Below are 26,159 nucleotides of genomic sequence, written 5' to 3'. Positions count from 1 at the left end.
ACAGTAACAGTTTGTTAACAGATGATTTTGGAATTTCAATTTTGTATTATTATTATTATACAATTGTATCACAGCGGCCAGTTGTTTCGCCGGATTTGGCATTGGTTACTAGTCGGGCCTCACCCAGGGGCCTAGGACGTTGTAACGTATTTTCGTAATATGCGTGCAAATCCAAGCAGTGCGGCTTTTTGCATTTGACTGATGGTGATTTTGTCAATTTTTAACTGTTTTAAATGTAATTCCAGTGCTTTTGGAATAGCACCCAGTGTGCCAATTACCACTGGAATTACCACTGCTGGTTTGTGCCATAGTCGTTGAATTTCAATTTTTAAGTCCTGATATTTTGCGATTTTTTTCATGTTCCTTCTCAGCGACCCTGCTATCACCTGGTATTGCGATGTCTATGATTGTGACCTTATTTTTCTCAACCAATGTGATGTCTGGTGTATTATGCGCCAGTATTTTGTCGGTTTGTATGCGAAAATCCCACAAGATCTTGACCATCTGATTTTCGGTGACTTTTTCAGGCTGATGTTCCCACCAGTTTGTTGCTGTTTTAATATTATAATTTTTGCACAAATTCCAATGGATCATTTGTGCTACTGAATTGTGCCACAATTTATAATCAGTCTGCGTGATTTTTTTACAGCAGCTGAGTATGTGATCAACAGTTTCATCAGCTTCTTTGCAAAGTCTGCATTTGGCATCATCAGAGGATTTTTCGATTTTGGCCTTAATGGCATTTGTGCGGATAGCTTGTTCTTGCGCAGCCAGGATTAGTGACTCTGTTTTTTCTTTAATGTACCTGTTGTTAACCATAACCAAGTTTGTTCACTGTCCACTTTATCTTTTATTTTTTCCAGAAATTGGTCATGCAGTGCTTTGTTCTGCCAACTCTCCATTCTTGATTTTATCAGGGAAAAGGGCGGCCTATAAATGTTCAATAAATACCTCAAAAAAAAAAAAATCACATCTTTTCTGTATTCTTGTTTCGTCTGTTGGGCCTTCAGTAGATTTTTGTTCTTTACTTCGATTAATAGATGTTCTTGACTTTCTTTTAAATAATCAGCCAGTGCATGTTTTTCTTCTTCAACTGTTTGCTTCACTTGTAATAATCCTTTGCCACCTGATTTTCGGGGCAGATATAGTCTATCAGTATCACCACGTGGATGTAAACTGTAGTGCATTGTCATTAGTTTCCTGGTTTTTCGGTCCAAAAGGTCCAAATCAGCTTGTGTCCACTTAACTATACCAGCTGTGTATTATTATTATTATTATTATTATTATTATTATTATTATTATTGTACAATTGTATCACAGCGGCCAGTTGTTTCGCTGGATTTGGCATTGGTTACTAGTCGGGCCCCACCCAGGGGCCTAGGACGTCGTAACGTATTTTCGTAATATGCGTGCAGATCCAAGCAGTGCGGCTTTTTGCATTTGACTGATGGTGATTTTGTCAATTTTTAACTGTTTTAAATGTAATTCCAGTGCTTTTGGAATAGCACCCAGTGTGCCAATTACCACTGGAATTACCACTGCTGGTTTGTGCCATAGTTGTTGAATTTCGATTTTTAAGTCCTGGTATCTTGCGATTTTTTCATGTTCCTTCTCGGCGACCCTGCTATCACCTGGTATTGCGATGTCTATGATTGTGACCTTATTTTTCTCAACCAGTGTGATGTCTGGTGTATTATGCGCCAGTATTTTGTCGGTTTGTATACGGAAATCCCACAAGATCTTGACCATCTGATTTTCGGTGACTTTTTCAGGCTGATGTTCCCACCAGTTTGTTGCTGTTTTAATATTATAATTTTTGCACAAATTCCAATGGATCATTTGTGCTACTGAATTGTGCCGCAATTTATAATCAGTCTGTGCAATTTTTTTACAGCAGCTGAGTATGTGATCAACTGTTTCATCAGCTTCTTTGCAAAGTCTGCATTTGGCATCATCAGAGGATTTTTCGATTTTGGCCTTAATGGCATTTGTGCGGATAGCTTGTTCTTGCGCAGCCAGGATTAGTGACTCTGTTTCTTTCTTTAATGTACCTGTTGTTAGCCATAACCAAGTTTGTTCACTGTCCACTTTATCTTTTATTTTTTCCAGAAATTGGCCATGCAGTGCTTTGTTCTGCCAACTCTCCATTCTTGATTTTATCACATCTTTTCTGTATTCTTGTTTCGTCTGTTGGGCCTTCAGTAGATTTTTGTTCTTTACTTCGATTAATAGATGTTCTTGACTTTCTTTTAAATAATCTTTATTATTAATTTATTAATTTATTAATAATAATTAATTATTATTATTATTATTATTATTATTATTATTATTATTATTATTATTATTATTATTATTATTATTATTATTATTATACAATTGTATCACAGCGGCCAGTTGTTTCGCCGGATTTGGCATTGGTTACTAGTCGGGCCCCACCCAGGGGCCTAGGACGTCGTAACGTATTTTCTTAATATGCGTGCAGATCCAAGCAGTGCGGCTTTTTGCATTTGACTGATGGTGATTTTGTCAATTTTTAACTGTTTTAAATGTAATTCCAGTGCTTTTGGAATAGCACCCAGTGTGCCAATTACCACTGGAATTACCACTGCTGGTTTGTGCCATAGTCGTTGAATTTCGATTTTAAGTCCTGGTATCTTGCGATTTTTTCATGTTCCTTCTCGGCGACCCTGCTATCACCTGGTATTGCGATGTCTATGATTGTGACCTTATTTTTCTCAACCAGTGTGATGTCTGGTGTATTATGCGCCAGTATTTTGTCGGTTTGTATACGGAAATCCCACAAGATCTTGACCATCTGATTTTCGGTGACTTTTTCAGGCTGATGTTCCCACCAGTTTGTTGCTGTTTTAATATTATAATTTTTGCACAAATTCCAATGGATCATTTGTGCTACTGAATTGTGCCGCAATTTATAATCAGTCTGCGCGATTTTTTTACAGCAGCTGAGTATGTGATCAACAGTTTCATCAGCTTCTTTGCAAAGTCTGCATTTGGCATCATCAGAGGATTTTTCAATTTTGGCCTTAATGGCATTTGTGCGGATAGCTTGTTCTTGCGCAGCCAGGATTAGTGACTCTGTTTCTTTCTTTAATGTACCTGTTTTTAACCATAACCAAGTTTGTTCACTGTCCACTTTATCTTTTATTTTTTCCAGAAATTGACCATGCAGTGCTTTGTTCTGCCAACTCTCCATTCTTGATTTTATCACATCTTTTCTGTATTCTTGTTTTGTCTGTTGGGCCTTCAGTAGATTTTTGTTCTTTACTTCGATTAATAGATGTTCTTGACTTTCTTTTAAATAATCAGCCAGTGCATGTTTTTCTTCTTCAACTGTTTGCTTCACTTGTAATAATCCTCTGCCACCTGATTTTCGGGGCAGATATAGTCTATCAGTATCACCACGTGGATGTAAACTGTAGTGCATTGTCATTAGTTTCCTGGTTTTTCGGTCCAAAAGGTCCAAATCAGCTTGTGTCCAGTTAACTATGCCAGCTGTGTATCTTATAACTGGTATTGCCCAGGTATTTATGGCCTTGATTGTATTTCCACCATTCAATTTAGATTTCAAATTTTTCCTAACTCTGTTGGTGTACTCTCGCCTGACAATAGTTTTTACTTCTCCATGCTTGATGTTATCCAACTGCAGAATGCCTAAGTATTTGTAGGCTTCATTTTCTTTGCATTTAATTAGTTGGCCATTGGGCATTTCAATTCCCTCACATGCAGTGATTTTGCCCCTTTTTATGGATACAGTGGCGCATTTTTCCATGCCAAACTGCATTGAAATATCGGTGCTGAATACTCGGACTGTATTTGTCAATGATTGGATTTCTATTTCTGACTTTCCATAGAGTTTCAAATCATCCATATATAGTAAATGCGAAATTTTTTCAGCTTTTTTGGCTGTTTGGTAGCCTAATTTCATTTTTTTTAAGATTACTGATAGTGGGATCATTGCGATGATGAAGAGAAGAGGTGAAAGTGAATCACCCTGGAAAATTCCTCGCTTGATATTAACCATTCCGTAGCTCTCATTCCCTATTGCCAACTCAGTTCTCCATTGTTTCATTGCCTTTTCAGTAAAGGATGTAATATTTTTGCTAATGCCAGTTGTTTCTAAGCATTTTATGATCCAACTATGTGGCAGTGAGTCAAATGCCTTTTTGTAATCAATCCAGACCATATTCAAGTTCGTTTTTCTGTTCTTACAATTTTCTAATATCATTTTATCAATTAGAAGCTGATCTTTTGTGCCCCTGCTCCTTCTTTTGTTGCCTTTTTGCTTTACTGGCAAGATGTTGTTTGTTTCCAAATAATCCATCATGTTATCTGCAATAATGCCTGTGAGTAATTTGAAGGTTGTTGGTAAGCATGTTATTGGTCTATAGTTTTCAGGTGTTGTTCCTTTAGTTGCATCTTTCTGAATCAAGTATGTTTTTCCAGTTGTCAACCATTCATCAATTTGGCCCTTTTGTAAAATTTCATTCAGTTGCCTGGCCAATATTGCATGTAAACTGGTCAGATATTTGAGCCAGAAACCATGTAATTGGTCCTTTCCAGGTGATGTCCAATTCTTTACCTTTTTAACTCGATTTTTGATCATCTCAGTTGTTATTTCTAATACTTGCATTTGTTTGTTGCCAATGCTTTTCTCAAAGTCATGTATCCACTTTGCTTCCTTGTTGTAGTCCTTTGCATTTTCCCACAATTCTTTCCAGAATTCAACTGTGGCCTGCTTTTCTGGTTTTTCACTTTTGGTGTCACCATTCACATTAAGACTTTGATAAAAACGCCGTTGGTCTGATCGAAATTGCTGATTTTGTTTATATTGGATGATTCGTGCCTCATATCTTTCAATTTTTCTAGCTGTTGCTGTTATCTGCTGTTTTACAATCTCTACAGCTTCATTGATGTTTCTTGTATCCAATCTATATCTTCTGATTAGCCGATCTATGATTTTGTTGTTTTTAAGCCGTTGCTCATGCATGTTCTTTAAGATACTAGCATCTGCCCTTAATTTTTTGATTTTTTGTTCTAGACGGATTTTCCACTTTGGCTTTGATGCTTTTTCTGTTGTGTGACTAGGTACTTTAATTTTAATGCCTAGTTCATTAGTGACTATTACAGCTGCGCTGTACATTAACTGGTTTGTTTCCAAGATGGATCCCGGTTCAATTGTTGAAAACACTGCATTAACCATTTTCATGATAGGGGCCAAAATTTTCTTAGGCACAGTTTTTAGTGATGGTAAACGTTGCCTTTCCTCATTAAGCAGAAAATGCTCCATGATCTTATCCTTCAATTCTTTTTGTTTTTGAGTTAGTTCATCAGTTGGTTCAGTGATAACTGGTTCTAGTGGTGGTGATGTTATTTCCTCCCTGAGAGCTTCTTCTGGGAGTTCTACTATAGTGTCTTTAGTTGTGTCTTGAATATCAGTTATTTCCGCTTGTGATATTGTTTTTTGGGTTTTGCAATTTGCCTGAATTTCCTCATGTTCAACTTTACTAAACACTTTATTCCGTATAATAAATCGCCTTTGATCTGCTAGTCGTTGTTCACTAACATTTGAATCTGGATATTGTTGTTTCCATAATTCATACATTCGCTTTAAATATCCTCTTTTTTCTGGCTCTGAGTTGTAGTAACAGGCCATTATGGCACGGTTTTCATCTGCACTATATTTTTGTCGTTTTGTTGGCTGGTCCACTTGTAGCCCACTTGTCGACGGATGTCCAGGGACCCCAACATCCGCCGCGGCCCTTGTTAACCCGCGCGACGACCGATGCGGTATGGAATTCTTATTCGTTTTTTTCACCATATTGTATGGGTTGGCGGGGGTTTTTTTTACGGGAGCAGATGCCAACCTGATCCCAACCTTCCTCCTTTCTCATCCGGGCTTGGGACCGGCAACAGCGGAGTTTTATTATTATTATTATTATTATTATTATTATTATTATTGTTGTTGTTGTTGTTGTTGTTGTTGTTGTACAATTGTATCACAGCGGCCAGTTGTTTTGCCGGATTTGGCATTGGTTACTAGTCGGGCCCCACCCAGGGGCCTAGGACGTCGTAACGTATTTTCGTAATATGCGTGCAGATCCAAGCAGTGCGGCTTTTTGCATTTGACTGATGGTGATTTTGTCAATTTTTAACTGTTTTAAATGTAATTCCAGTGCTTTTGGAATAGCACCCAGTGTGCCAATTACCACTGGAATTACCACTGCTGGTTTGTGCCATAGTCGTTGAATTTCGATTTTTAAGTCCTGGTATCTTGCGATTTTTTCATGTTCCTTCTCGGCGACCCTGCTATCACCTGGTATTGCAATGTCTATGATTGTGACCTTATTTTTCTCAACCAGTGTGATGTCTGGTGTATTATGCGCCAGTATTTTGTCGGTTTGTATACGGAAATCCCACAAGATCTTGACCATCTGATTTTCGGTGACTTTTTCAGGCTGATGTTCCCACCAGTTTGTTGCTGTTTTAATATTATAATTTTTGCACAAATTCCAATGGATCATTTGTGCTACTGAATTGTGCCGCAATTTATAATCAGTCTGCGTGATTTTTTTACAGCAGCTGAGTATGTGATCAACAGTTTCGTCAGCTTCTTTGCAAAGTCTGTATTTGGCATCATCAGAGGATTTTTCGATTTTGGCCTTAATGGCATTTGTGCGGATAGCTTGTTCTTGCGCAGCCAGGATTAGTGACTCTGTTTCTTTCTTTAATGTACCTGTTTTTAACCATAACCAAGTTTGTTCACTGTCCACTTTATCTTTTATTTTTTCCAGAAATTGACCATGCAGTGCTTTGTTCTGCCAACTCTCCATTCTTGATTTTATCACATCTTTTCTGTATTCTTGTTTTGTCTGTTGGGCCTTCAGTAGATTTTTGTTCTTTACTTCGATTAATAGATGTTCTTGAGTGTCTTTTAAATAATCAGCCAGTGCATGTTTTTCTTCTTCAACTGTTTGCTTCACTTGTAATAATCCTCTGCCACCTGATTTTCGGGGCAGATATAGTCTATCAGTATCACCACGTGGATGTAAACTGTAGTGCATTGTCATTAGTTTCCTGGTTTTTCGGTCCAAAAGGTCCAAATCAGCTTGTGTCCAGTTAACTATGCCAGCTGTGTATCTTATAACTGGTATTGCCCAGGTATTTATGGCCTTGATTGTATTTCCACCATTCAATTTAGATTTCAAAATTTTCCTAACTCTGTTGGTGTACTCTCGCCTGACAATAGTTTTTACTTCTCCATGCTTGATGTTATCCAACTGCAGAATGCCTAAGTATTTGTAGGCTTCATTTTCTTTGCATTTAATTAGTTGGCCATTGGGCATTTCAATTCCCTCAGATGCAGTGATTTTGCCCCTTTTTATGGATACAGTGGCGCATTTTTCCATGCCAAACTGCATTGAAATATCGGTGCTGAATACTCGGACTGTATTTGTCAATGAATTATTATTATTATTATTATTATTATTATTATTATTATTATTATTATTATTATTATTATTATTATTATTATTATACAATTGTATCACAGCGGCCAGTTGTTTCACCGGATTTGGCATTGGTTACTAGTCGGGCCCCACCCAGGGGCCTAGGACGACGTAACGTATTTTCTTAATATGCGTGCAGATCCAAGCAGTGCGGCTTTTTGCATTTGATTGATGGTGATTTTGTCAATTTTTAACTGTTTTAAATGTAATTCCAGTGCTTTTGGAATAGCACCCAGTGTGCCAATTACCACTGGAATTACCACTGCTGGTTTGTGCCATAGTCATTGAATTTTGATTTTTAAGTCCTGGTATTTTGCAATTTTTTCATGTTCCTTCTCGGCGACCCTGCTATCACGTGGTATTGTGATGTCTATGATTGTCACCTTATTTTTCTCAACCAGTGTGATGTCTGGTGTATTATGCGCCAGTATTTTGTCGGTTTGTATACGGATTATTATTAGTAGTAGTATTAGTATTAGTAGTATTAGTAATAGTAATAGTTATTTGTATTATTTTTATACTTTTATATACTTTGTTGATTATTGTTTTTCTTGTTAACTATTTTGTTATTAAATGTTATTAATATAGTATATAGATGACAGGCTAACAATCTGTAAACAGATTTAATAGTTTAAAGTTTTTTGGCCTGTTTTCCAAGGGGTGGGAAATTAATACTGTTGTATTATATTAACCAGCATTCAACTAGAGAGGATATTCTGTGTATGTGTGTTACATTTTTCTTTTTAATGTCTTGTTTGTTGTGTTTTTATTTTTTTTGTCTTTTTAAAAAACATTTTGGAATTTTGTATTTTAATTTTCTTATACACACCCCCAAACAAAACCCCCATTAATAACAAGAAATAAGAGTGGTATGAGAACAACCTACCAATATTCACAATTTGGTCTTGAGTCCATTTGTGCCAAAAATCCTCGGAACTGTGACTTAAATTCCAGATATACAGCAGATTAAAGGAAAATATGCTGCTCCACATGCCTGCCCAGAAGAATGTACAGAAATGTATTTTTTGTCTTTTTTCCCCATCTCAATAATCATTAAGCAATTCTTGGAGGCAGTAGAAAACTATCACAGTAGAATCAAATTATTTTCTCTCTTTAATTCTGTGTGCAGTTTACTAACATTTCCTTAATATACCACTACATATTTCTTCCAGCTATCACAGCGATCATTGTAGTTGTTCATGGTGGTGCTTTACCTTGGTTGAGAAAGAGTTCTGTAGAACTCACCTCTATTTTGTGACTTTGAACCACACATTAATATATCTTCTTAATATGAATGTGGAAAAAAAAATCATGTGAGCATCTGCTTTATTTTAAGATTCACTTGAACAGTTGTATAATGTTTATTATTGAATAGAGTGCATTTGGATGGAAGTATAGTACATTCCAATTTTCAGCTATCTTTTATTTTTTTTTAAATTAAAATTATTACTTTACTATAAAGTACAAACCTGCCATTTATTACCTTGCAAATAAGAGATCCGAGTCTCTGGTAGCTTTTTCATTAGATGCCCCATAAAGAATTCACTACCAAAATCTTCAGTCCGAACAAAAGCTCCATATTTTAGTATTCCCACTTCGTAAGGTGTGAATTCCATCCATTCTATAGAAAGAATTACAGCCACAGAGATAAAAGGAAGATCCCCCTCGGTGCATTAATTCCAGTATTAGGTAAGACCAGGCACCTGCATATAACAACAGGTTTTTTTTTTCTGTACTTTTCTATCTTCTTCCTTCCCTTCCTTGTTAATATTGTTTATTCTGTTTATAATTATAGGCTTTTTTCTTTAATAAAGACTTAAATGATGTGGTATGTATCAGCTTTGTTCTTAATTGCTGTTATTTATATTGGCTCAAAAATTCAATCTAAAAAAGTAAGAAAACTCAGGGCCGTAGGTTGGTCATGGATTTTGAAAAAAAAACAACACCTGACAAACCTGTTTTATTGTTTGCCATCTGTATGGGTGTGTACATACAGTCATCAGGTTAGAGACATGACAAATTTAAATATAATAACAGAAGTAATTGTGTGGTCTTAAATATTTATTTGGGAGCATGGAAGGGACATGGCCCAGCTATAAATAACTAACATGATGGCGGATTTTATGTGCCTCTAAAACTGGGATGCCCCAAATGTAAAAAGTAGCCTCATCACTGATAATTTACGGAGCAATTGTGCACCGGCCTCTGTTTCTTGGCTTGGAGTTTTTTCTGGAATTTGGAACTGAATGGATTAAACAAGTACATTAAACACCAGCTGAAGATTTCGGACTATTAGACTACTCTTGTGTATTATAAGTCTTAGGTTGCTTCTCTCTTTGTTTAGCTTCCATCCATTGCTTCTTGTTGTGCCTTTTGGTGCTTTGGAAAATAGATTGACTCCCTCATTTTTGTAGGAGCCCCTCAAATTTCCTGACAGAACAATTAATCAGTATGACAACTTGCTTCCAGAAGTGGTAAACACTCGAACACTGGAAGTTTTTAAGAAGAGATTGGATAATCATTTGTCTGAAGTGGTGTAGGGTTTCCTGTTTGGACTAGAAGATCTCCAAGGTCCTTTCCAATTCTGTTATTCTATTCTATTCTATTCTATTCTAAATATTGGAACAGAGCTATTTTATTGTGCTATTTTATTGTGAGTTTGACTAAGGAGAAATTTCCTAAGGCCATGTCCACCCAGTCACGTGACCCATTTCCCACAGAAAATGCAGGGAGCCACAAACCTGGGTAGGGTCATGTGACTGGATGGGAGTGACATTGAGTTGGCCACACCCACCCACTCACATGACCACCAAGCCATGCCCACAGAACCGGTAGTAAAATTTGAATCTCACCACTGTTTACACGTCACCAGAGTCATGGTGGCTTGTAAATAAAAATTAAAAGATCCACAATGTAACAGTAAAACTATAAACAAGCAATAAAACATTAAAATGAATCATTAAAATGCCCATGACCACACTGTCTTGGATTGAATATACTATGTTACATTTACATCCAAGGGCAAGGAGGTGACTTTAATCTGAGATTATTAATGTGCAATTTATTTTCTCTGCTTGTTTCATAAAAGTATCAAGACACCTATATCTAGATAATCAAAGATTTCTTGGTATCACCACTTTGAATTTGGTATTACCCTTGAAATCCATAGTGCTGTACTTCTCCTTTACATTGATGGCAGTGTAAATAGGGAAAGGATTCTGCCCCTCATTCACTGCTTGCTGTTGATCAGAAAGTTTGTGGTTGTCTTTCTGTATTTTAAAAGGAAATGTAAAACCAATTAAAGATAGAAAATAAGTTATTCTTTTGTAATACAAGTATATATAACCTGTTCTGAAATTGTGCATGCTGCACATATTGACATCCACATATCAATTAGGTTTCCAAGAGAAATGCCATTGGAATACCCTGCAATCTTAATCTTCAAAGCATAGAATGGGAATTCCAACTGTGAGAAAATTGAACCCTATGTTGTTGAAGGAGGGGAGATGACAATATGGACTTGTGCTTCAGACAGCAGCTACTTGCAAGGAGACATCAGGACAGCAGTTAACCCATGGGCTAGAATGCTGGGAGAAGAGAGATGCTTTCAAGCTCTCAACCCTGGTGGAGCATTGAAGCATTGAAGATACCAGGTTCATTCCTCTTTCCATCTATTATTGGCTTTCTAACCATTTTAAAGTTACAAGAGTTCTTTCGAGCAATAAGTTTAGAAAACTACCTGCTAGGTAAATCTTCACTGCAATACCAAGAAAACTAATAATTACCCACTTGGAGAACATAAAATAAATGGCAAAAAAATAAAAAAGAATTTAATTCAAGAAAGATATAAATGCATTAAGAGACCAGACTATTTTAGAATATTAGGATTTTTGCTCAGTTTTGAAATTATTATCTTCATGAGAACATAATTTGTTTAATCTATCAAGAAAGGGATGATTGGTTTAACATTTAAAAATAAAGGAACCTGAGGGCAAAAAAGGGATTAATGAACTAAAATCTTCATTGCAATAGAGAGAAAACTAATAATTACCCACTTAAAAAATATAAAATAAATGGCAAAAATCTAAATATGAATTTAATTCAAGAAAGATATAAATGCATTAAGAGACTAGATTATTTTAGAATATTAGGATTTTTCTAAATTTTAAAATAAACAGATTATTATCTTCATGGGAACATAACTTGTTTAATCTATCAGGAAAGAGATGATAGGTTTAAAATTTAAAAATAAAGAAACCTGAGAGGGGTGGGGAAGGGGGATTAATGAACTAAAAGAAGAGCAATGAAATTTATAAAATGACAGATAACAGTATGATACATAAGACATTTCAAAGGATATTTGAGGAATTGGGACAGGAACTTATAGCTAAAGTGCAACAATAAACTTTGTAAAATTTGTATTTGCAAATACAGTTTTAAAGAAGACTGTAAAGGAAAAAAGATGTGAAAGAGAACAATGTGGATAAACAAACAAACAAATAGACCAACAGGATGAAGAGGAAAAACAAAGTCAAACTGATGCATAAACAATGGAAAATAAAGAAATTGTGGATTATAAAACAGAGATGACAGTGGAATACAAATACAAATGATAAGCCTAGAGTTGACCTGGGCAAAGGCCTATTACTGGACTTACAAAAGACAGTTTCTAAAGCCAGGACGAATTGTTTGAGATGGAGATTCAATCCTACAATAGCTACACAATGGTTTAAAGACCATGATTGTTAGAAGTAAATTAATATAAAGGTCACTTGTTTGACCTTTAGAAATAAGAAATATTTCTACAAATATTGCCAGGGGTGGCATTTGGGGGTTCGCCAAACTGGCAGAATCCGAGCTAGAGGATTGCCTGAACCCATGTGAACCCCCAGCAGCCCACACCTGGCTTTACTCTGTGGTGCAAAACTTTCTAAAAAGTGCTAACTGCAAGTTAACAGGCTCTGCTCTGTGACCTTGATTAACTGATTAAATCCTCCCCAACAGGGGCTGAGTGAAAATGACCTGATCTTAATCAGTTTTGCACTGAAGGCTTTTGATGATGTCAATGTGTGCAGAAATGTGGTCAGAAAATGAGTTATTGTTATTTATTACTACTATGTTTGTGAACGGTCACAATCCAAGGCAGTTGCAACACTTATTGAACATTTCTCTGGAACTATTTGTAGACACTAAACAAAGACTACATATACATCCAAAAGGATCTATATATATTGATAGATTGCAATTATACAATTAAACATAAGCTAGTGGAATGAAGCAAATGCTTCCTGGGCAGCTTCAACAGAAATACAGTGTCAGTATCAAAATATGTCATCATTCTTCTATATTCTGCATTGGTCAGACTGCACTTAGAATATTACATCCAGTTCTGGATGTAATGTAAGAATAATATTAATACACTGGAGTAAAAGAAATAAGATGATAAGGAGCTTGAAAAGAAAAAAATTCTGAGGAATGGCTGGAGGCACTGGATATAGTAAGTTTGAAAAAGAGAAGACTATGGAAATATGTGATAGTTGTTTTCAAACATCTGAAGGATTGACATGTAGAGCAGAATTGTTCCAGAAGACAGGACCGGAAATAAATGGTTAAAATTATAATGAAGATTTCACTTGGACATCAGAAAATATTTCCTGGTAGGAACTGTTTAGCAATGGACCAGACTGCCTGGTGTACCATCTGTTCTTGGAAGTGTTGAAAAAGAAACTGGATATCCACTTTCTGCACTGGGCAAGATTTGGATTAGATGATCTCCAAGGTACCCTGCAATCCTTACAGGCCATGATTCTAGAAACAGCAAATGTTATCTATACCATCCAGCCAAACATTGATCTGCTTGCAGGAGAAAAACAATGGGCAAGGCTTCTTAGGATTCAAAGTCATACAGAATAAGCCTAAGAATCAGTAGTTTCAAATCATACTATAAAAAAGTACTCTACCCCGTCATTCAACATATATTCAATAAGGAGACCCCACAGATCTATGGAGGATGTTTTATGTCCTTCTTGTTTCCGATGTCGCAATTGCCTGTTGTAATATTTCAAACGCTCCATGGAAAAACCATTCAGTTTGCTCTTAGTTACATGTCTTTTAGCCTCATTGATTTGCTCATCTAGATTCTTTCTTGACCAGTGCGCATCTTTGTACAACTTTGCCATGGTCCTAGGAAAAATAATTCAAGAATATCTGGTTGGATTAAATATCAAATATCCTACAAGATTCCTTTAAGATACCCCATTAAAGCAACATTCCTTTATTATACTATAATTATATTCCAAATAAAGGAATCCATGTTGGAGTCAGTCAATGGAGGCAATGTAGTCAGGAATTATGGGAATTCAACAGGGGTGGTATCTTCCCTACCGATTCAGAAATGTGAGCACGCACGGATGCACAAAGCCTTCCATGCATAAGCTTTTGGTGAAAAAAGGACCTAAATGGGATGCCCTAGAGCTGGGGCAAATGGGCAGGGCCACCCATGATTTCTGCTACCGGTTCAAGTGAACTGGTCCAAACCGGTAAAATACCATATCTGGAATTGAAGTCCAATATACAGGTAGTTCTTGCATATTGTATATTATGACCATTTGTTTAAAGATTATTCAAAGTTATGATAGTACTGATAAAAGTTACTTATGATCACACATGACCATGACAGCATCCTGCAGGTCATATGATTAGAATTTGAATGCTTGGCATTAAAAAGTCATTAAAAAGGACCACCTGTTATAATTATAAATACAGAACTTCTTTTGAATTCTTACAATCAATTGTAGGCAGGTAATTAGATCAAAAAGGATTTTCTCAATATACATTTATATCCTTGGCACATTTATATCCCCAGACCTCAAATGGATCTCTTTCCTTAATTCAAATAAAGTTAAAATGAAAGCAGGTTCTTTTTTTTTAAACAAAGCAGCCAGTCACAGACTTATTTCTCAAGTAGGTCAGTGATATTATGTCTTACCCAAATAATTAAAAAGCACAGAAACTGAGCAAAGTGTATTTTTCTAGCATCAAATATGCCTTAATGCCCTTACCACGTTGTGCCCGACAATCCACTCATGTATGTAGCACAATCTAGGAGGTTGAGCTTCTGAAGACCTCGGAGACTTCCAAAGCATGCAGTCAGTGATCGCATACTGCCCCCTGTTGTCATGATTGCAACTACTGGAACCTCAAAAAATAAACAAGCAAGTAACTCTCAATTTTGAAAGGAGACAATGAAATTCAGGATTTGGACTTAACCTTCTTCTGCATTTTCCCATCAGTGGTTCCAGATCTTGTTGCAACTGGTACGCTGCAATGGGGTCTGGCATCCACCACGTGAGCACGTGCAGCATGCACGCAGCGCGCACATGCATACTTACCACCCGCGATGCTCCAGCTGCTCAGCGGAGCGTCGCACAGGTGCTATATGCTCCATGCGTGTGCGTGAAAGCCCCAATCGGCTCAAATAGCGGTAAGGAGAGTGGGCAGGCGGGCCCTCCAGAGCACCGTACCAAAATAGTACCTGGTGCTCCCAGCAGGTACCGGTACGCCCGTACTGGGGCATACTGGTTGTATCCCACCACTGTTTCTCATGTTTCCTTTTAATTATACCCCTTGCTGCTGCTGCTGCCTGGAGGTAGGGAGAAAGGACATTGTGTCCATTAAATAAGATGCTCCAGAGGACTCTATATGGGCATCATTTTGGCATTTATGAAATGATGTGTGTATATATATATATACATATCTATATTGTGAGAATGAAAATCTGGTCTGGATTTCAGGAAAGAAAAATGCTGGTGCTATTTGAAGAGGAGGAAGTATTAATTTCAAGAGTCAAAGCCCATGGAAGGTAGTCTATAAAATATGAAACATTCTAGCAACAATATTTATAGGATTCTAAATCAGTTTCTTAATTGGTTTTTGTTGTTTATTTTTGGCATTCCTATTAATGCTGAAAAAGAACTGATTAAATCAAACGATGATTGAATCTTTTCCTTTAAACAATAAGGGTTATAATTAAGTTTACATAGTGAACATTAAGTTTTGTGTGATTGCTTGTTTGTTTTTATAATTTAAAACAAGTATTTAATTAATTGTTATGTTTGCTTCTGAGTTTAATGGATTTCCTTTGTATTATTGCTTGTCAGCTTTTCCCCTCTCCTCAATACCTGTCAGCTATTACCGAAGCAACTTTCTCTCACTGATTGGTAAATTTATTAACACTAAGATTAGTCAATATGTGATTTCTTATACAACATTTCTAATACAATTTATATAAATTATAGATACTTCTATTTATATTTATATACACAATATGTATATAAAGAGATATGTATATATTGACAGACATATGTGTACATACAGACATATATATTTATGGAATCAGCTGTCTTAAATTCAGAGTCTTCCTGGTATGATAACAGACAGCAATTTCATAATACATGCTTTTTTTAAACATGCTTTTGAACTGCTAGGTTGGCAGAAGCTGGGACAAGTAACGGGAACTCACCCCATTACGCGGCACTAGGGATTCGAACTGCCAAACTGCTGACCTTTCTGATCAACAAGCTCAGTGTCTTAGCGTCTTAGCCACTGAGCCACCGCGTTTGTTATTATACTATATACCGTATTTTTCAGAGTATAAGACACACCTTTTTTCCTCTAAAAAGAGGCTGAAATTCTGGGTGTGTCTTATACACTGAATACAGCATTTTTTGCCTCCTGAAGCCTCGCCCCTTCACCAAAATGGCCGTGCATAGCCTTATGGAGGCTGTTAGACAGCTCCTGGGAGCTGGGAGGGCAGAAATGAGCAAAAAACGGGCCGGTTTTGCCCCGTTTTTGCACTCTATAAGCCTCCATAAGGCTATGCATGCAATTTTTTTTGTGAAAAAAATGGCCCGTTTTCATGATAAACAAGCTGGGGTTTTTTGCTCATTTTTGCCTCCCAGCAGCATTCTACAAGCCTCCTCCCCCCAAGGCTATTCATGCCTTTAAAAAAAAACAGGCCCATTTTTGTGAAAAACGGGCCATTTTGGGGAGGTTTGCAGAGTGCAAAAACTTTTTTCCCCCTTTCGGAAAGCTGTTCAGTTAGAGTGGTTGATGAGAATTACATTGATCAAGTGCTGTCCCAGCAGAAACAAAGTTTTACGTGCTACAATTTGTCAGCTATTTCCTTCTCCAGCACATGGATAAATACACCTGGAAACATCTACCTACCTACCTACCTACCTACCTACCTACCTACCTACTCTCTCTCTCTCTCTCTCTCTACCTACCTACTGTATTTCTCTCTCTCTCTCTCTCTCTCTCTCTCTCTCTCTCCCCCTATATACCTACTTACCTACCTACTCTCTCTCCCTTTCTACCTATCTACTCTCTCTCTCCCCCTACCTATCTACTGTATTTCTCTCTATTTTTCTCTCTCTATCTCTCTACCTACCAACCTATCTAACTATTCTCTCTTTCTCTCTCTCTCTCTATTCCTCTATCTACCTACCTACTTTAAAAAAATGCCTCTTCAAAACCTGGGTGCGTCTTATACTCTGGTACATCTTATACTCTGAAAAAATATGGTAATACTATAGTACAGTGTTGGTAAACCTTGTTTGCCTTGGGTGCCAAAAGAACCTGCATGCACGCTAGCACACACACTTGCATACCCACCCCCATTATTTAATGCCCCCCTGCACCATGCCCCCTCCTGCTGCCACGTGCATGGCTTTCTTCTTTGGGGAGGGCAAAAACACCCCACACCCCCTGGAGGCCCTGTGGAGGCCAGAAACGCCCCATTTTCCAACTTCCAGTGGGTCTGGTAGGTTCATTTTTTTTGCCCCCCGCAGGCTCCAGAGGCTTTCTAGGAGCCTGGGGAGGGCAAAAAAGGCCGAACACTCAAACACGGAAGTTCGGGAACTGATTTCTGGATTGCCCGTTGGGCCATTTTTCTCCCTCCAGAGGCTTCAGGAGGCTTCCCTAAACCTCCAGAGAGTGAAAAACGGCTGAAAATCAAGGCCAAAAATCAGCTGACAGGGCAATGCCTCACGTACCCTCAGAAATGGCTCCGTATGCCACCTGTGGCACATGTGCCATAGATTTGCCACTACGGATATAGTATAATGTAATTTATAGTTTGTGGAGTAAACATATATCATTATATGTTTATTATATCTTTATAAAGAATAAAATTATTTACATTATATATAATTTATATTACATTATATTATGTACACTATACTATAGTAATATAATGCCCAAAATTTATTTATTCATTTATATATTGCATTTATATCCTGCCATTTTGGGATGTCTCTTGGCAGCTGTAGTAAAATGTAATTTTATTCTTTTAACTCCTGGATATGAAGATGTGTGAAAGGGGAACGTGTTATTAACTCATGACATATATTATGGTAAGGTGTCCTACTGAATTTTATTTGCACAACAGAAATGTTTGCATTATTAATATATCAAAAGCAGAGGAGCTACTGTATAATAGTGGGACAAATCAAAACTATTATATAGGAATGTGTTTGACCACAGTACAACCAAAATGAAGCTATTAAAATTCCAGCTATTGACCATCTAAAAAGTTTGTAGAATATCCTGGCAGATTAATCTATTTAGTATAAATATTTGTTTATCCTAAATATGTTAGGAATGTGAACTATTCAGAGGTGCTAAAGAGTGTCAGTAATTTACAATTTAATATGTAAAAGTTGTATCCCATCTTAAGAAACAAGCAGCAGGTTCAGCATATTGATGTAGCATAAGTAACATAACAACACAATTCAGCATAACCAACATATCCAAACAAAAATACCCTTGAAACCAAATACATATGCCCTTAAGTATGAATTTAACTAGCATTAAATTCAATCCTCGTTATTAAAAATGGATCTTTCGACATAGACTAAAACTGGTCTCTATAAAATATCAATGAAAAATTTATGTTAAGTATGGAGTTAAACTTTTGGCACTCATCACTTTTAGTAAGTCTTTTTGTGTTCTACACGGGAGTTTCTTTAAACAATTAGTTTATCAACTATTTATCAAATTACTTTCATAAGTCATAGTAGAGACCGTAATACAGCATCTAGAAACCATCATAAGTCATAGCAGAGGCTGTAATACAGCATCTAGAAACCAAAGCATACCGACCCTCCCACAAATAAAACTATGGATTCAGTAAATGGGTGACATCTCATATTAACAAAGAAACAACTACCAAAGACACACGAAGCAATCGACATCTTCAAAAGAATAAAATTCACTAGAGTAGGAGAAAACAACACCATTCTGCCCTTCCTGAACATCTTCATCATCAGAGGTAATGATGGCAAGTTAGAAACAAGTCTATTGGAAAAATCACCCACACTTACAAAATGGTCCACTATCAAAATAACTACCAACTCAATCTGCCACAAGAGGAGCTGTGTAAGGACACTATTCAGATGAGCACAAATGCATTGCAACACCAGAAAAAGGAGACAGACTGCCTCTTTAACATCTTCCAATAAATTGGATGCTATACTACTTCATCAAAATGTTATCTGACACTCAATTGACTACAGTACAGCCAATCCAAGCTATGAAAAGGATAACACTGCAGCATATTTAAAAAAAAATCTTAGAAACAACCAATAGACTATTGCAACCACAATGCATCACGAGTAGCACACAAATTAATTAAAGCCCTCCAAAAAATCTTAGGTAAAACAAGAAACCGAGCACCATCTAGTAGTGAGAAGACATGATGGAAATTCTGTAATTTCCCAGCACATGGACAGACAACCATAGATTCAACAAGAAATTGTGAGTATCCTAGACCAATCTAAATTCAGGAAAAGCTAGCGAATTCCAGGCAGCTTGACACTCATCAACAGGCATAGAGAAATAAACAACATTTACACATCACTAAAAAAGAAACTATAAAAACCTATAAAGGAAAGAAAAAGACTGGAACACCCCTCACTAACATAAGAAGGGATTAGTACAATTAACTCTAGATTAAACAATCAAGCAGTAAACTACAGCCTAATCAAGGAACTACCAAAATGGAAATAACACCCCACCAATCTACAAATGCTTCTTATCTGGGTAGTGAAACATCTTCAAGAAAAGTAGCAAGTGTAGAGAGTTCTAAGGATGCCATAGTTCAACCCTTAATACACATATTCTCTTCTATTGGTATCTAATTACAGTGTAACTCCAATAGTACTGACTTTTCAGCACTTGATTATTTCCAGGCTACAAGATGGCAGTAAGATGTGCACAGAGTTAATCACTCTGTGCCTGCTGCTTGTGTATAAGAATGTTACTTGTGGTCACTTCCTTCTGTCTTCCTTCTCAGATGCATATAGAACAGATGTTCCTTTGACTCACTCCCTAGTAGGAGTAGCAGGCTAGATGTAATCTTCGCCTATCCATATTATATATTTGCTGTAAATAAATCTTCTTTTTCTATTAGTTATAAAGCCTGCTTTGTTAGTCCTTGTACAGATTGGATTCCCACTCACAGGAACTGCAGCCCTTTAACCCTTAATCACAGGTCATAGTGACCACACCGTTTTCCAAAATGTTCGGAACACCCCTATTTTTTAGAAATGGACCGTTCTGTTTGCGAATAGAATTTATAAAATTTGTTAATTTGATCAATACATGAACATTGCAATTATACAAAGTAAATTTAACAACATATCCCATCTATGATTTTCATAGATTAAGAAAATTGTATGAGTGGTCATTAGGATCTCATGTCTGTAATAGCGTAGCTGAAATATTACGTCTGTGGTTAAGGGTTAACCTCAACTAGGATATTTGGTTTAAATACCTGATATGGCATTATTACAATTATAATTATAATATAATTGTTAGAGATATCAGATTTAAAGTTAGAGTTAAGACACACTGAAAGAGGCAGAAGAAGAAATTGGGAGCTTTTACTTCCCATTCAGTTAAGCTAATTTTAAAATTACTTTTCAAACCTTAAACTATTGTTAATCTTAACTTTAGTTTGTTTACAATGTTTTCTTTATAAGGCACAATGTTAATTTATTTAAATTAATGACGGGCAAGATTCATTGTGCTTTGCTTAACAAATTAATCACAACAAGTTTTGAAAATGAACCTCAGTTTTGATTAATCCAACACGATGACAAAAGCTAGAATTGGCTACCTTCATTTCTAACATCATAGAATTCAAGGCAGCCACTTCTGCCATCAGGTTTGATCTCTTATACAATGCAGAAACCCAGATTAATGTTTTCCCCACAAATGTCTGTGTAGTCTCCAGCTAAGCATCTAATGAGAGGGAATCCACCATTTCCACCAACTGGCACTTTCATTGAATTCATTTGGTTGACCATTTCCTAATAGTTAACGAAATGTTTCACATTCTGAAATTAAGGAATATTGTTTCTTAATTTCCTTTCAGGTATTTGGTGAGTGCTTGCCCACAAGTGGTAATTCTTATTATGGCATGAGAAGCTGAAGAAATGGAAATTCACAAGATGACAACTGACTAGATTAATCCTCATCTTAATGTCTATATGTTGTCAATTGGAATCCTTCAGTTAATAACTGACATTTTAAATTATACACACCTCATGGTTTTGCAGGTCATTTTCTAGTTTGAGAACCTTCTTCAAGGCACCATTGACAATGCTCTTTCTTTTGTGTAAAAAATCTTGCTCTTGTGAGCAAAGGTCATATCCCAAGCGGAGGTCAAGATTGGTCTTACTGAATTAAACACACAAGGAAATACATGTCAGCATACCTGTTCCATTTTCATGTTTGGACTCTTCTTCATTACTTGAAAATGCTAATGATCAAGGAAATCTTGAGTGAGAGCTTGTTTTTTTCCCTACATAATAAATGTTTTCCTACATAATAAATGTAACGAGAAGAGAAAAACAATTTATAAAGTGATTTGTTTTTAAATGGCAAATGACAATATTTATACCATGTTTTCCATAGTATTTATTTTGATTATCATGTGTACAAAACAGAATGCTATTATCTATTCTGCTATTAAAAGTGACATTAGAATTCATGCCACATTACTACATATATATTATATATACATGTAATTACAACAGAAATGAAAAATATTTGGCCTGAAATAATATAAAACACTATTTCCTTTAGGAACATGTCCCCAAACAAAGGTTGGGAAAATAAAACAGATTAAAACAGAAATAATCAGAATAGTTAAAATTGTAGCCATTACCATCCAAAATAGGATGGGTGTCTTACCAGTCTTCTGTCTTCACATGCAAAGCAAATTTCTTATTCTGAAAATTCAGAATACAAATATAGATTTCTTTACATTACTAACATCTTTCATTCCATGAATCATCTATAATTTCTGGCACACACATAAAAAAAAGTGAATATGTACATTTCACCTGCTGGGCCAGAAGTTCAGAACCCCTAAATTGGTTACTGGGTAGTCCATATTATTTTGATGGGACATATGATAACAAGTAGCTATGATTATGCTTTAAGAGCTCATTTTTTAAAACATGTGAATATTTCATGGATATTTTAAGTAGTCAGTCAACACAGTCTGCAACAGGATATAAACAGTCAACCAAATAAAATTTGTAGTCAACTGAGAAGAAGTTTGATGTAATGATTAAGGCATTAGTACAAGCTAGAAAGCAGGAGATTGTGACTTCTAATCCAGTGTTAGGCATAAAGCCAGCTGGGTGACCTTGGGATAATCACTCTGCATTATCCTTGGAAGGACACAATGGCAAACAACCTCTAAGAAACTATGCCAAGAAAATTATACAGATTTGCTCAGGCAGTCACTAGGAGTTCAGATGGACATGAAGATATATAGACACAAACACAGACACAGACACAAACACACAGTCAAACAGCTATGCAGTTTTTAATGAAAGAATGAATTGTATTTACATCCATCTGCATATTACAACATTCTAGTACAATTTCTTTTCTCAAAATCTTGAAGAAGAATTTTCAGTTTAAGAGTGTTTAAGTTTAATTTTACATTTGAAACATTGGATGGTGATAGCAATTCCTGTCTACTATTTTTATCATACTTAATCATTACTACAATGATGTTTCTAACTTGAGTGTTGTTTTCTGAGCTAAATCAGTAAAATTTGTTTTATGCAAAGAACCTTGAATTCAAGTTCAAAATGCAATTGATTATATTGAGTGGTATGTTGATCTTTCCACTGCTAGGACTGAGGTCCATAGGATTCAACAGAAGAAACAGAAAAGTACAGAGGACTGCAGCCAAAAAAGCAAAATATTATCCCTTTCTTCTGCATGAATAGAAACACAGTCTATTCGCCTAAGTAACAAAATCTTCTAATTAAATTCTTTGATTCCACATTCTGTTGCTTTACTTAACTAATATATTATTACATGATTCTGAGCATGCAATTTATTGAGCATATCAAAAATCTTTGGTTACAAATGTGTATCTACATTGTTCTTTTTGGAACTTTCATATTGCAAAAACAGATTTAAAAAATGATAAGAATCGGTGCAGATCTCCTATTCCATATTATTTTCACACACATTTGAGATTTTTTTTTATGCAGATAATACCATCATAACCATAGTTCAGTTAGAACATGTGCTATGGCAGAGATAAATTACCTCCCCCTTCCCACCCAGCCCAGCTTGTGGGAGAAGTCAATTTAAAACATGGAAGCAGTTTAAAGCAATATTCAGCAAAATTCTACTCTTACCTCAGCTAATACTATTTTCTTGTTCTGAGGAATTGAATTTACTTCCACTTTTACAGATTTTTCTTCTTTATTATAAGAACATGGCCCCTGGAAAGATAATTACACTTCTGTACCCAAAAGAGTAGAAATTTGCATAATATGTATATGCAATCAATACCCAGATAAGCAGAGATCAACACCAAGATTAATATTAGACCAACAATCAAATACTGTAGCCCAGTCAAAGAATTACCAACTCAAATAAACAAACAAACAGTAAACAACAATCTAATAATAAGACCACGGACATACCACTTACAGGACAAGCCACAAGAATATAAACTGAGAATAAATCCCCACTGCCTTCTAGCACTGATGATGTTGCCTAGCTGAATAATGAAATGTCTGCAAGAAAACAACCAATCTCAGAGTGTCTAAAGGACCCCCACAGTTAAACCCTGGGCAATAACTATTCTTTTCTATCAATATGCAAGTTGTGCCATTCTTCAGTATAAATGTATACAAAACTGATATAATAAGAACAACAAACAGAGCCGTTAATGAGAAAATGATGTTTGATAATAAACTCACAAATAAATAATCTAGATCCTCCTTTGGTAATCTAATATCCAATGTTGGATGTTTATATTTAATGTAGTGAAATGTAGTTTCCATACAGAAGTCAAAACCCAAACTAAATTCCTTATGTTCTTCATGAGATCCTTTTGCAATAAGATATAGTCTTTTTTCTATAAAAGAAAAGGAAAAGAGTGTTCACAAAAGCAATTGAATATGTTTTTAATACCACTTAAAAAAAAACAACAAAGTCAGTCTACAATGGAAGAATCCATCTGGAATGCATTACAGCAATCCAGTCAAAAGATGCCACTGAATGGATCAGTAGTTGCTGATAAAATGACCAATTTAAGACAATCATGTGCTAGGTAAGATTAGGCCACATTAAAGGAATGCCATCCTTAATTTAAACTGGAAGGAAGGGAGGGAGGGAGGGAGGGAGGGAGGGAGGGAGGAAGGAAGGAAGGAAGGAAGGAAGGATGGATCTCTAAAATGCAAATTTCCTCATCTGTCTAATATAAACTGCCAACTCGAGCTGAAGCTGGAAATTTACCATCCACCCAAAGTGTATAACGAGGCCCACTTGTACAGATACTTGATTTGATTTGATTTGATTTGATTGACATTTGTAGGCCGCCCTTTTCCCTGAGGGGACTCAGGGCGGCTCACATAAAATCAGGGAAGGGGAAATGCAGACAATAACAAAGACACATATAATAAAAACAGTAACCAACATGCATTCATCATTCGGGAGGGGCAACTATCTTCATCCCCAGGCCTGACGGGCTAGCCAGTTCTTCAAGGCTGTGCGGAAGGCCTGGACGGTATGGCCTGGACTGTATGTGCATATGGATATCTTACCTCTCAGAAACCACAACCAATTAATTGAATGAACAGTAATGAATCTCAGCCACTTACAAATCATCCCATTTATAAAATCAGTTTATCTCCATCTTTGTATACCAATCATTCTCTCACATGGAAAAACTGAAATAGACATATGTGAACGCCTACCCTTCCCTACTCCCTGCAGAAACAGGAAACAAAAGGGTCAGCAGTCCCAGACAGGAAAGAGCAAAGACAGGAGAGAAGAAAGTTGGCTCAACATATGTCAATGAAAGCTGCCTACTGACCAAGAGTACAGGAAATAAAGAAGTTCTGTTTAGACTTCACCCAAAAGCTTAGGATTTACCAAGGAAGTGATCAAGCAACCCTTCAAGATTAAGGTATCCATACTTTTCTGTAGAGAGCTCTACAGTTCATTTATTCTCAGTCCGGTCTTTTATTCTTCTCAGCAGATCTAAGACCACCCACCAGTCCCAATTCACAAGTAGTGATGTACTGGAGAAAGAAAAATCCAGCTCCATGCTCTCATACAGCAAATACAATATATAATGTTACCTGGTACTTCACTTATTTCAAATGATGATATTTCTTTATTAGAAATATATTTTTCATACAACTTGAGTAGGACTGCAATAGGTTAAAGAGATCATTCTTGATGAATCATATTTGTTAGATTTACTGGCCACCCAACTCCAGAACAATTCAGTTTACATTTTAAAAGGGTAGATTGGTGTTTCTTAAACCTTTTTTCCTCTTAAGAATCCTTCCCACTTAAAAAAAAAAACAATAGAGGAACCCCCCCCCCCCGAGACCTTTTGTTTGTATGAGTTATATTTATTGATAAGTTGGATATGGATCCAACATTAAAACTGACTCATTTGCTGCAGCTGCAGCTGTTTCTTGCCATGGGCTAGGGATTTTAATATTGTTTAGGCTGGCAAAATTTTGAGGAGCCTTGGAGCACACTTTTACGAGAGATAGGAGCAGATAAATAACGACAAATGGAAGACATCATAAAGTTGCTTAATGTCACCTCAGTGAGATGGGCGACATAGAAGTTTAATAAAATAAATAAATAAATAAATGTCTGTACAGGTGAAACTCCATGTAGTACCAGAAATGTCAGGGATTTGACAGCCACCCTACCTCAAGGCCTGGAAGAACAGCCAGGGTTTTTTTTTTTTTTTAATACCACCAGGGTGGGAGCCACACCCTGCCTGATTACAGATGCTACACCTCTGAGTTTACAGAAAAAGTAATATTACTTGAGTTTTGCGCCTTTTTCTTCTCCACCTCGACCTCCAAACAGCGGACTTGTCGAGACTATAGAAATACAAAGAAATACAAGAGGACACTCAATTCAAATTGAAAGGGTAAAATTCCTGCTATTGGCTTTCCCTCTGAATGATAAGATGGTTTGCCAACCAGCATTGGGGGAGGGGAATAATACCCATTTCCTATAACATGATATGGCTGAGAACAGCTATTGAAATGTAAC

General features: G+C 36.4%; 1 protein-coding gene across 1 annotated transcript in view; it reads right to left on the bottom strand.

Annotated features, from left to right (window-relative positions):
• LOC116512719 (cytosolic phospholipase A2 epsilon-like) overlaps positions 1-21,262 on the bottom strand; it is a 34,004-nt gene extending 12,742 nt beyond the window's left edge. Inside the window, exons 1-6 of the mRNA XM_032223346.1 lie at positions 21,134-21,262; positions 14,588-14,724; positions 13,487-13,709; positions 10,681-10,795; positions 9,010-9,147; positions 8,413-8,520 (exon numbers count right to left, since the gene is read on the bottom strand). Of these exons, the coding sequence (XP_032079237.1) occupies positions 8,413-8,520; positions 9,010-9,147; positions 10,681-10,795; positions 13,487-13,709; positions 14,588-14,706 (703 nt within the window). The 5' untranslated portion in view covers positions 14,707-14,724; positions 21,134-21,262. The remainder of the gene's footprint in view (positions 1-8,412; positions 8,521-9,009; positions 9,148-10,680; positions 10,796-13,486; positions 13,710-14,587; positions 14,725-21,133) is intronic.
• Between the last annotated feature and the right edge of the window lie 4,897 nt (positions 21,263-26,159).

The sequence above is a fragment of the Thamnophis elegans genome, chromosome 1 (genome assembly GCF_009769535.1).
Source record: "Thamnophis elegans isolate rThaEle1 chromosome 1, rThaEle1.pri, whole genome shotgun sequence".
NCBI classification, from domain to species: Eukaryota; Metazoa; Chordata; class Lepidosauria; order Squamata; family Colubridae; genus Thamnophis; species Thamnophis elegans.
This window is presented reverse-complemented; position numbering and strand designations above follow the sequence as displayed.